We start from the raw sequence: 13,353 nt of genomic DNA on the forward strand, positions 1-13,353 counted from the left end.
AACTATTACTGCACTGATTACCAAATGGTGATTTTTCTACTTCCATAATTCTTATATATTTATTACTTAGCATCCTACTGTAAGGAAGAGTTGTCCCTTCTCCTCCATTTATTTACTCATTCATTCATTTTTATCAGTGCGGACTTATGGATTCCTGCATTATTCTGTGGGTTGTAATCCATTACCCTCATTATTGTGTTTTGGTGAGATATGAACTAGGAATATGTTAGTTAAATTTTCATGCTTGATTTTTGGAAACCACAACCCTGAAATCCTAAGAGTGACAAAAAGAAGTGAAGAAACAGTTTGTAGTTTATTATTCTCTCGGTAAAAGCTTTAGAAAAAAAAGGAACACATTGATTAGAAAAGCCTATTTGCTGAAAGAGAATTATTTTTAACATGTATTCATTATTTATTTTTAAAATTATTTTAAACACATTTCAGACATGGTGTGTGTGTTCTGTCCTGGTCAATGATATTTCTGCTAAGCACTTGTTCAGAATTTAAAGAGCCATTACTTTAACCAAAGGAATAATAAGGGAGTGAAATATCTTGCTCTATGGGGTTTGCTAGTTCTTGCAGCCTCAGCCTCACAAAAGGTCATTCTATCTGGCTCCTTTTTCCCCCTGACTCGTGGGGGTTTATATGTGCACATATACACTTTTTTTTTCTTTTCCTACAGAAAATAGATAGGAAATGGGCATGACTGTGAGTAAGCCTGAGTGGCCGCCTGGCCTAATGCTGGCCTGGGCTCTCTGCAGCCTAATTAAAGGAAAATGGTTGTGCTCTCTATGAAGAGAGAAGCAGAATGAGAGCAGACAGGCACAGGAAGGGAAGCTGAAGCACTAAGAGCTTCCCCTTTTCTGCAGAATTAAATGCTAACCTTGCCTCATACTATTAGTGCTGAACTTATATAACAAATCAATGTAAATAGCTGGCCAACTTCCAGGGCACTAGATTTATTGTGCAAATTCAATTAGTGCAGCCCCTAAGAAACCAGCAATGTGCAAAGAAATACTGTAGATGGACTAAAAGGGAAGAGGTGGAGCACTAAGTCTCAGTCCTGTACCCTGACGGCAGACATTGCTGTAAGGCACTGCCAAATCCAGCTTCCCTCCATGGCAAAGTGTGTGAATGACCCGCGGCTGTGCTTTCACGATAAACTTAAATAGACACAAAATTCTTAAGTGTATAAACATTATGCTATTTCTACAAGAAAACTGGTTTGCTCTGGCAAGTAAGACCAAAAGTCAGACAGGTCAGAAGAAAATTCAGCCTGCTTGGGCTTTAGGATGCCTGGACCTTAATTCCGGGGCCAGTTTTCCCAACTGCCATCTGAATGTGTTCAGTGAACAACTTGTTTAACTATTTTGATTTACTTGGCTCACCCAACATAGTAAGCAGGCAAAACAGCAAAGAAATAACTCCATTTGGACGGTTTGTATTTAATTTTAATCAATTCAGACACAAAAAAAGTAAGGCCTCAGTTTAACAATTTCCGTGCAATTTTTATTTGTTTCCACAGAATTCTTTTTTAAATTAAAAAAGGTCTCACTCTGTTGCCCAGGCTTGAGTTCTGTAGCATGATCATAGCTCACTACAGCCTCAAACTCGGGCTCAAGTGATCCTCCTGCCTCTGCCTCCCAAATAGCTAGGACTACAGGCACGCACCACCACGCCCAGCTAGTTTTTATTTTTTAATTTTTGTAGAGACAAGGGTCTGCCTGTGTTGCCCAGACTGGTCTCAAGCTCTTGTCCTCAATCTTCCCACTTCAGCTTCCCACAGCACTGAGATTACAGGCATGAGCCACTGTACCTGGCCTATTTCCGCATAATTCTTTAGTGAAAGACAAAATTTCAAGAAGGCTAGTTATGATGTCCTCTTACCTTTATTGCTCTATAAAATGGCAGGCAAATTAATTTATGCAGTACTTTCGAATGGAGGAAAAGCATTCCCTGAGGAGAAAAACTGCAGTTATGCCAAAGAAAGACTTTCTTTGAATTAAGCAGCAAACAAAAAAGTATTTTAATATTTTAGTTCTAATTCACACCAGAAAGGATGTGAAGCAGCCTACACAAACATATGCAATAGGATAATTAAGAACAATAACAGTAATAATCATTGATATGGAGCCTTTCCGCTGTGCCAGGCATAACGCCAAATCTTTTACCTGGAGTGTTTCCTTGAATTTGGGTAGTAACTCTTGGAACGAAGGACCATCATTATCCCCATTTTACAGCTAAGAAGACTGAGACTAAGAGAGACTAAAGCTAACTAGCTCCAGATTACATAAGCTGACAAGCGGCAGAGCTGGGGTAAAAAGAAAAAGGACATTAGTAAATGGGAAACTGAGGCCAGGTCAGCAACACGAATCTGAGCTGAGATGGAGAGACCACCAACGCAAGCATCGGTCTTTGTTTAGTCAACTTGCATCCTGAGAATGGATCACCAACTCAGCCCACATGTGTGGCTTCCCACTCCTTAGAGATCAGAGCAAGGAGAGAAATGTTAGCACTAGCTAGATTCGTAATTCATGAATTAACATATTCCATCTTCTAAGCTGTTCCTGGGCTGAGTGTCTGGGATTCAGAAAAACAAATGGACAGCAGACAGATCCTTCAGGTAATTCTTCAACTTTCTGAAAACTAAGACTCTGGTTGCAAGGGTGGCAGGGAATTTCTGGTCCTGTCCAGAGCAAATGTGACCTGATGAAGGCACAGAAGGTCAGATTCCATGTTCTTATAGACATCAAAAGACCTAAAGGAAAACTTGTGCTTGCAAGAGAGCACAGCCTCCCTCCCTCGGCAGGGGAGGTCGTGGGGCCTGTGGGCTGGTCAGGATTTCCCTCTGAGACAGCTCTGGGTGTTCAGCTCACAGACAACACACATCATGCTGGTCCCAGTGGCCTCCAGCAGAGGCAAACCATGCACTTGGAGCAGAGAAAGCCTTGCAAAGCAGTGCCTCCCAGCACCAGTGCTGCCAGGCAAGGGAGCCCAGGGTGTGGGAGGCACCTAGTTTTAAGCAATGTTAGCTGCTTTTTTTTTTTTTTTTTTTGAGACAAAGTCTCGCTCTGTCACCCAGGCTAGAGAGCAGTGGCACAATCTCAGCTCACTGCAACCTCTGCCTCCCGGATTCAAGCAATTCTCCTGCCTCAGCCTCCCAAGTAGCTGGTACTACAGGCATGCACCACCACACCCTGCTAATTTTTGTATTTTTTGTAGAGACGGGGTTTCGCCATGTTGGCCAGGCTGGTCTCGAACTCCTGACCTCAAGTGATCCACCTGCCTCGGCCTCCCAAAGTGCTGGCATTACAGGCATAAGCCGCTGTGTGTGGCCGTAGTGTTAGCCTCTGAATTCCCAGGTAAACCAGGATCATTGGCAAAACACTGCTCTGTAGCATTAAGAGAGAGGAATTTTACAAGCCATTCAGAAAATAGCTGATTTCTGCTGAAAATTAGAATTTCAGTGTTAGTGCCAATGAATTGTAAGCCGTTTTTCTGTAGAGCAGGAAACATCTGAGGCCAGCTCTGCATTGTGACAATGAGACCACAGCCAAATTATATTTCGAGGCTGCCGCTCTTTCGGTTATGTAGATCATAGCATGTGACAATTACAACTGGTCATCAAATAACTAGTTGGTTTTGCTTTCAAAATCATTAATCTTACCTTTCTAGATCTGCCTCAAAGCAATAAAAAAATTGACCAGATACAGATTCTTGCAAACTCAGGCTGAACTCAAGGAAATATTCAGTCAGATTTCCATCTCAGTCTTTGGGATTTTTTGTTGCAGGGCATCAGGGCTGTGTCTGCTCGTGTCATGGGGTCTCATTTCCAAGCAAACCCAGGAATAACTAGAAATACTTACTTGTTCCTATTCTTATTTTTGAAAATTGTACTGAAATGCATGAATTTACATTCTTTCATGAGTAGAATAAAATGATCATAACCCTACCTGACAGTGTGAATGCAAATTGTACGTGTTCTCTGCAGTTAAGCCAGGTCGGGCCAGATGGTAACATGTAGGACTCTGAGGACACCGGGACTTTCCCACTGGCTTGGAGGTAGAAGTCACACATGGAAAATATTCTGTGGGTTTTTTTTCCCCAGAGTGTTCAGTTTTGGAGTAGTTGGAGTCTAGAGTGATAAACATGTTCTAGCTCTGGAAATCTCAGCCAAAAACATCTCCCAGTTTTCATAAATTCAAGAAAAGATTTTTGTTAAAATAGATGCTGTAGAGTCTTTGGGGTATCACAGCTGATAAAACATCCATTCTGTCTTTCCCCTTCAGGAACAGAATTCCGATTTATAGGGAAGTACATCACATCTAAAATAAACGACAGTGGTTCCCAGCCTCCCATGCAACCAGCCATTGGCCAATAAGATATAAATGGAAGTGCTTTGTGAAACTTCCAGGAACTCTCCTTAGAGGAAAGGAGATGAGTCCTCTTTTTCCCATACTTCATCCCAGAACATATATGTGATGGCTGGAGCTCAGCAGCCATTTTGAATCATGAGGCCAAGGCCCCTATGAACGTACTGTGCTCTGATATCCATGGAACCACCCTGGCAGCCCTAGACTCCCCATCTAGACCTTCTCTACATGAAAAAAAATACATTTCTGCCTTTTGAAAGCCACAGTTACTTTGAAACTTTCTGTAATTTCAATCATATCTAATCCTAGCTAATGTAGGGGATAGTTGGGAAACTGGGGTGATTAAGAGAGTTGCTAGAAAGACTCGGGAAAAAACATAAGGAAATAGGATTTGGTTGCACAGTTGTTCAGAGCATGGGCCACACAGAACTATGGGTAGGACCTAGTTCAGCCACTTATTAACTCTGTGACCTTGGGCAATTCATTTAAGCTCCCTGATTCTATGTCTTCATCTGTAAAATGGGCCAACATGTCCCACTTTCTAGGATTAGAATTAGGATGAAATGAGATAATGCACAGAAATGGTGTGCAACAGAGTCTGTTGGTTTGTGTCCCCAGATGAATCTAAGTGTGCCTCCAGCATGAAGCTATAATACAACAGGATGCCTCCCAGAGTGTAGCAAGCACCCACCAGGTGGTACACAGGATAGCTCAGGCAGCACAGCCACATCTTACTAATGATGGATTTGTTCCAACAGGAATTAGAATAAAACATAACAAGCACATCAAACCTGTGATTTCATAGGTATCATACTTAGGACAAGACAAAAGTAATTATTTCCGTTTTTTTAAAAGACAAATCAGTGTAAAGAAAATTTTGGGCCAGGCCTGGTGCCTGTAATTCTAGCTGCTTGGGAGGATTACTTGAGGCTAGGAGTTTGAGACCAACCTGGGCAACATGGCAAGACCCCGTTTCTAAAAGATTCCAAATAGAAAATTAGCCAGGTGTGATGGTGTGCACCTATAGTCCCAGCTATTTGAGAGGCTGAGGCGAGAGGATCACTTAAGCCCAGGAGTTTGAGGCTGCAGTGAGCTATGATTGTGCCACTGTATTCCACCCTGGGTGACAAAGCAACACCCTGTCTCTAAAAAAAAACATTTTAAGAAAATTTGGAAGTATTCAGTAATGCAGTCACACAGAAAACGATTGATTCCCAAGTGACCGAAGTTTGGCAAACACTAGCCCAAGAGAGGTAGCCTAGGGATGAAGCTGCAGAGAGGACAAAGAAGTGAGGTCAAGAGGGCCACAGTGCCAGGCCTCGTGGAGCACACTCCAGCCCCCGCCTCCCCAGCATGCACCCCTCTGCAGCCCTGCCATGCCAGGCCATCATAAGTGGCTCTGACATTCTCCACCCCCACCCACCATGTGTGCATTTCTGGGGCAGGGGCTTTCTCTCACCATGGTACCCTCAGTGCCCTTCACATGTTTGACACAGGCGTGAGGGCCATATTCAATTCATGGCAAAGAATTGTACCCTAGTTCTTCTCCTTCCTTGCAACTGTTAATGTCAGGAGCTCTGAAGACACCTGGGACAGAGAAGAGAGGGAGAAAAGTCTACATGGAAGCACGGGGAAAGAAGGGATGTTCGTTGAGGGGTGGAGTGATGCAGCAGAGGCAGAGGACCAGAGGAAAGCAGCCACTAGAAATAAGGAAACAGGGTTTAGGAAGGCCTCACTAGACCTGTTAGGATGGATGGATGGATGGATGGATGGATGGATGGATGGATGGATGGATGGGTGGGTGGATGGATAGATGGGTGGATGGATAAATGGATGGATGGATGGATGGATGGATAGATGGGTGGGTGGGTGGGTGGATGGATGGATGGATGGATGGATGGATGGATGGGATAGATGGATAGATGGGTGGACAGATAAATGGATGGATAGATAGATGGGTGGATGGATAAATGGATGGATGGATGGATGGATGGATGGATGGATGGATGGATGGATGGATGGATGGATGGATGGACAGAAGAAAAAAGAAAGCTAGGACATAGTTCTAGTGTTCTTAGCAGACGTCCCACTATGGAAGAGGTCATGGGGCAGAGGGGCTTTAGGAAATGTGTTTACAATCCTGCCTTCCTCTCACCCAGACCTCTTGCCAGGTTTGGCACACCCAGATGCCTGCTGTGACCCATGGAGAGGAGCAATTCTGGCCAGACTGGTGGGAAAGCAAGGACGAACCACGGAGGCCATCCCTGGCAACTGAGCTGATAGCTGCCACACGAAAATGAGGACACAGCATTGCCTAATCTGACTCATCAAAGAAAGGCCTGAAACCCAAATTCCAAATGTCATTCAGGCCAAAGTAGATGCGTCCATATGTCATATCTGGCCTTGGGTATCTGTTTGCTACCGTGATATTTATCACTGCCTACCTTCTGTGTATCGAATGGAGACATGACACAGGCTGCTTCATAGAGAGGCAAGCCCCACCAGCTATGCTCTATCCTCTGGCATCACAAGATTGACACTCATGGCTGAGCTTGACGTTCAGGCAGGCATCTTAGAAGAACAGTCTGCCCTCCACTGTGCCAGAAAAGACATGTACAAGCAAGAGCATCATTCTCTAAGGAAACCCGTAGGCCTTCCTGGCGGCAGCTGCCTGCCCGGAGAAAAGTGACTCCTGACTTTCCAGCAGCCCTCTCTGCAGGCGTGAGTGTCAGCTGGGGAGCCTGTGAACAGCTCTAAAAGTAGACACTTTTTTTCATGCCAAGAGAAAACTAGAATGCTTTTTATTAAAAAAAAAAAATCTTGGAAAAAGTGATGTGTTTCTTCCCTGCCACCCGCCTCCTCTTTGCCACCTGGTGCATAATTCAGCATGCCCTGCCACGCCATGCCAGTGCTGGAAAGGGCACGCCTCAGTCGCAGCACTTCTTTCCTGCTGGCCAGGAAGACCTTGGCCTTGGACTTGAGATCCCGGCCTTTAAAGGACACCTTTACCACTTCTCTTTCCCTGTAGATGTGTTGGACTCTTTCCTACAATTTCTCCCAGTGTGTTATGTTAATCAGCTTTCCTCGGCCTTCAGCGTGTCTAATGGCCAAGCCGGCCTTCACATCCCCACTCAGTTCATGAGTCTGTCGATGTAACTGCCTGGATGAGCAGGCAAGGATGACCTCTGGAGACGTCTAGTCAATTGCTTAATGATCCGACTATATCGACCAGAAATGGTTAATTCAGTTCCGCAAGTCAAAATCTCCCAGGGCTTCTTGGAAAAGTGTATTACTTGCAGAAGTGATGGGGAATTTAAGTCCTCCCAGATAAACCAGGCTGGCCATTGGCAGCATGAACAAAGACAGTAATGTCTTTCTTGAAGAGGTGTAACTTTTTTCTCCCAGCTGTGCAAAAATGATTTTTGTGGCACTGATGCCCACGTGCACACAGACCCTTAAAAAGCACGTTGGAGCCATGTGCATACCTGGCCCTCTCTCCTGAAGGTTTCTAGACAACAGGCTGTGTGGGTTACTTCGTGGCTCCTAGTAGTCTTCCCCTTTTGAATAAATATTGGGGAAAAAAGTTAATGTTTTTTATTTTTAAAATTCACAATATTCATGGAAATACAAATTTCCCAAAAGCTCATCATGAATGCTGATGGCACCATAGTACCTGGCGGCCAAAAATACAGAAACCTGGCCCTAAGCTTCACCAGGATCCAAGATGCCCTCTCCTTCCTATGGATACAGAAGGAGCCTAAAGCATAGAAATCGTTCAACCTGGGGGAGGTCTAAAACTATTATTTTTATTTGTTTAGGGACAGGGTTTCACTCTGTCACCTAGGCTGGAGTGCAGTGGCGTGATCACAGCTCACTGCAGCCTCGAACTCCTGGGCTCAAGTGATCCTCCCACCTCAGCCTCCCTAGTAGCTGGGACCACAGGCATGTGTCACCACCACACCTGGCTAATTTTTTTTATTTTTTATTTTTTGTAGAGATGGGGGTCTCACTGTGTTATCCAGGCTGGTCTTTTTTTATTATTATTATTATACTTTAAGTTTTAAGGTACATGTGCACAATGTGCACGTTAGTTACATATGTATACATGTGCCATGTTGGTGTGCTACACCCATTAACTCGTCATTTAGCATTAGGTATATCTCCTAACGCTATCCCTCCCCCCTCCCCCCACCCCACACCAGTCCCCAGAGTGTGATGTTCCCCTTCCTGTGTCCATGTGTTCTCGTTGTTCAATTCCCATCTATGAGTGAGAACATGTGGTGTTTGGTTTTTTGTCCTTGCGATAGTTTACTGAGAATGATGATTTCCAGTTTCATCCATGTCCCTACAAAGGACATGAACTCATCATTTTTTATGGCTGCATAGTATTCCATGGTGCATATGTGCCACATTTTCTTAATCCAGTCTATCATTGTTGGACATTTGGGTTGGTTCCAAGTCTTTGCTATTGTGAATAGCAAAGACCAGGCTGGTCTTGAACTCCTGGTTTCAAGTGATCCTCCTACCTTGGCCTCCCAAAGTGCTGGGATTGCAGGCATGACACATCATACCTGGTTCCTAAAACTTTTCTTAAAGCAGAATTTCCTCCTAACATTCTTGTATCAAAAGGAAACCATCTTCATTTGACTCAACGTTACAATCAATTGTAAAATAGGTTTGGTTAAATTCAGAGCTTTTCCAATTTGAATGACGAAAGCTGCCATGCTGCTGCTGTAGGATGATTTTAGGAAGCCCACAGGATCCGAGACACCCTCACTCCTCCTGGCCACCTTCACCTGGGAGCCTGTAGCTGGTGCTAAAGTTCTCCTTGGATAGGGGAAAGCAGCCAGGTCTGAGCCCTGCCCTCACCATGCAGGTCCCTGCCAGGAGCTTGGGCCCCAAGGCCCAGCCCTGGGCCAGCCACCGTGGGCACCTGCAGTGCACAGCCTCAAGTCGCAAATCCATTCCCTTTAGAGTTGCTGGCAAGTGTGATGTGTATTGTTGTGTGGTTGGGAGAACACCACTCTATTTCTGAAATAAAACCTGGACACTAGGATTTTTTTCAATGTTTTACAAAAATTGTTGCACAGCCCCCATTTTCTCTAATACAATTCAAGTTCCTCCAAAGTTAATTTGCCGGGGGTTCAGAGGGAGGCAAGGAGAGACGGTGAGTAGGCAGAGCATAGAGGGCTTTTTAGGGCAGTGACGCTATTCTGCATGATAAGGCTGTGGGAACCCGGGTGTTTAGATGGAGGGCCAGAGCTCGTGACAGGCCACAGTGGGTTCCCAAGGAAAGTGGGACTTCACAGAACTCCCTCTCTGAAGCAGACGATGAAGGGTCCCCGACGGGCAACACAGAGGGCAGAGTTGTAAAGGCGCTGGGCAGGGAGCATGGCCCAAGAGCACCTGGGCTATTGAAACAGGCGGCACTGGAAATGAGGAAAGCAGCGAGCAGGCGGTTCCGCCACCAGACGGAGGTGGCCGTAGACCCCCAAAACCAAGGGGGTGGGAGCTCCGATGGTGCCATGGAAACAAACATGGGGGATTTCAGCCGCTGAGGAAAGACAGTGTGTTAACAGCTGGATGAACATACCACCTGAACAGCAACGCGGGCGAGTCAGCAGGAACTGATGCCATGTTCTGATCCAGCGAGTGGGCGTGGGGTGAGGCCTGATACCGCTGAGTGCCAGGCTGTCCCTAACACAGACTCTCGGCGTTGTATCTGTCCTCTAGTGCCCCCGTGGCCCCTGGGACACTTTACCTCCATCCCTAAGAACTAACTTTTACGTCTTGGAAAACGGAAGGTGCCCATCCACGTGGAGGCACCAGGTTTTTCCTTCCCCTGTGCGCACACACAACATCCATAAACAGTAAGAAGGACAGCTAGCTCACATCCAGAGGAGAGCAAAGCCCACCTGAGCGACATGGCTTTGACCCTGAAACAGTTCTAAGTTCCCTGTTCCAAGACACTCAGAGTTAAAATACCAATAAGAGTTCTTGGTTATTCCAAAAATGCATCAAATTTTCCAATTAAATAAAGGATAATCTTATTATTCTCCATATAAGAAAGCATTTCAACTTTCAGTGAAAAGTTAGCAAATACGAACACCAAAAAATGCAGCTCTCCTACAAGAGATTCAATTAAGTGTCGATGCGACCGTGCAAACAGCATGTTGCAGCACCAAGGCAGCCTGTTTTTCTGGCCATTATTAATCTAGAAACCTTAATGATGAACAACATTTGTGTTATTGTCTACCCAAATTTAATTTATTTATGCAGCAGTTAATCTTGCAATCTGTTTTTCTCAAACGAGGGCAGATAATGGAGACACCGTTCTTTACAAGTCTTCAGGCTTTTAAATTCTGATAAAATCAGGATTCTTCACTGGGTCTTGCCCCAGCTCTGAATTAAACCACTTTAAATGTAATTATGGGACCTGGCCTTACAGCAGGAACATCCATTTAAAAAATTGATTGGTCAGGCTGTTCCACAAGACATTTTATGAGCAAACGATTGCAATGAGGCCAGAACTGTAATTTATAAAGGCAAAAAAGCAGGTAAATACTTTATTAGTGGTAATGAGAGGGTTGCCAGCTCACTGAGTCTCTTCTTTCCTTACCAGCTACTTCACCAAGCCGTGGTGCCTGGCCCTGTTCCACGATCGTTTTATTGATCTCAGGAAAGAGTTACGCCAAATCTTAGCCTCCAAGGAGGTAAGAGTGATTAATGGATATGTGGATTATTCCTTGCAAATTATAAGCAGCTGATAGCTGTTGATCATTTAGACTTTTCCCTACATTCGCATTTTATGGTTTTACTTTTTAAAACAACTGTATCTCATATAAACAAACTGCAGAGCATGTAAATGCAGACTGTGGTATTTCAGGGAAAGTGATTTTATTTAAATCTTTTTATGGGGGCAAATTTCTTTTTCCTTTTTATAAGGAACTGTATTTTTCTGATCAACTCAGAGTGCTGGCAGAAAACTGAATCTGAGTTGCATCTCCTTGCACTCAAGAACAAAAGTTGCATTCCTTTAGTTTCTGCCTGTGTTTGCCAGCCATTTGCGGAACATATGTGTGTGTGTGTGTTCTTTTAAAGATGTACAGGGAAGCCATCCAGTGTGCCTCAAAAGCACACTCCTTTTATAACCAGAACTTCTTTCTCAAAATACTACAGAATTAACTGGACATTAGGCTGCGTAGCCCAAGGGCTCCATGCTCAGCAAGAAATTTGACCCCGAAGTATAAATAGTGAGGTATTTGTGAAACTTTAAGTTAAAATATTTATTTCAATGTGAGAGTCTGTAGCAGAACTGTGGAACGTTAACAGTTGTGCTCAGTGAGTGGTCGAATCTACAGCCTGGCTCTACCCTGCTTCTCTCAGCCAAGGACTGGGACCTGGGTTAGCTTCTACCTCATGTTACCGTCTATATGGGCAACTCCCACATCTCCATTGTCACCTTCCACCTGGGAGCGCCCATGCGCCTTATTGGACGGCACTGCTAGGGAGCACGCACCCCGTTCCTAGTGCGTTCCCCACTTAATCACAGCTCTTGCTGTGATTTAAGGAGAGTGGAGGAGCCACTGTTATCATCTTGACTTTCCCAGTGAAGAAACTGAAGTTTAGAGGGGTTTTTGGAGTTTTTTGTTTTTGTTTTTTTTGAGATGGAGTCTCCCTCTGTTGTGCAGGCTGGAGTGCAATGGCGTGATCTCAGCTCACTGCAACCTCTGCCTCTCAGGTTCAAGAGATTCTCCTGCCTCAGCCTCCCGAGTAGCTGGGATTACAGGCATCCGCCACCACGCCCAGCTAATTTTTGTATTTTTGGAGAGACAGGGCACCATATTGGCCAGGCTGGTCTTGAACTCCTGACCTCAGGTGATCCGCCCACCTTGGCCTCCCAAAATGCTGGGATTACAGGCATGAGCCATCGCGCCCGACCAGCTTAGAGATTTTGAATCAGCTCCATGGTGACACAGCAAGCTTCACACTCTGGGGTGTCTCACCCCAAAGCTGGGAACATGGTTACTGAACCATACAGGGCCGAAGTGCGTGTCCTGGGACCTTCTCGTCAGTGCCCCCACTTTTCAGTTTCACTCCCAGGGTCCAGCTGGGAACTGTAAATCATTTCCTAATCTGAAGCAGGCTTAGATTGGGAAACACAGGTTTAAAGTTAAAACCAAACAGCAGTGGCTTAGGATCTAGCAAGTAAATGCAGCTGAGGGAAGTGGAGGGCTGGGTGGCTGAATGCCCAGGTCAGAGGCTGCTGAAGGCGTGCATGTGGCAATGGAATCCATTAAAGATGCTGCAGGCCAAACAGGGCCCTACACTTCACCTAGGGCTACAGGAGGCCAACCTAACTGGAAACCTGAACCCGAGTTGTAAGCCTGGGGCTCACTGAATGCTCAGCTCCTCAGACACCTTCCTTCCTTGCAGAATGTCATCTGCAGCTTCCTACTGCCCCTACAGTAAAGGGCCCTTCGTTTCCAAGTGATCCCATCAAAACTCCGTGCCTCCGTCTTTCTTAACCCCAGATCTGAGCTCTTCAGTTAACATTGTGCACAAAGCCAGGGGGTTTTAGTCTTAAAGCTTAAAAGGGAAGCCATGGAAACTGTCAAGCCCAAGGCATCCACCACTTTTCATACAACTCACTGAGATACCCTCAAACTTCTACCTGTGTACGGATATTTGCTGTGGACCCGTTTATGAACTCAGTGTGGACAGCGGGCCCAGGCAGCAGACCAGAAGTGGCCACGGACATTTGCCCAAGACACACTAAAGGCCCTCCAGCCATTCTTGTGGGTCTTGTAGATTTCCAGAAAATGAAACCTCTGGAAGAAAAAAATCTCCATTGGAGGATTGTTCTGTTTTCAGCATTTCGTTTGTCAAATGGGAAAGGCCACAGGAAGTGGTGATGCATAGAGTGGTATCTGCCTAGCTCAGCTGGACTATGCAGTGTGGCCTCTGCCAGACCCTCCCA

General features: G+C 45.2%; 1 protein-coding gene across 1 annotated transcript in view; it reads left to right on the plus strand.

Moving 5' to 3' along the window:
* CFAP61 (cilia and flagella associated protein 61) overlaps positions 1-13,353 on the plus strand; it is a 313,628-nt gene that overhangs the window by 283,930 nt on the left and 16,345 nt on the right. The window contains exon 26 of the mRNA XM_063659455.1: positions 10,996-11,086. Within this exon, the coding sequence (XP_063515525.1) occupies positions 10,996-11,086 (91 nt within the window). The remainder of the gene's footprint in view (positions 1-10,995; positions 11,087-13,353) is intronic.

Source organism: Pongo pygmaeus, chromosome 21 (assembly GCF_028885625.2).
Source record: "Pongo pygmaeus isolate AG05252 chromosome 21, NHGRI_mPonPyg2-v2.0_pri, whole genome shotgun sequence".
In the NCBI taxonomy this organism is placed as follows: Eukaryota; Metazoa; Chordata; class Mammalia; order Primates; family Hominidae; genus Pongo; species Pongo pygmaeus.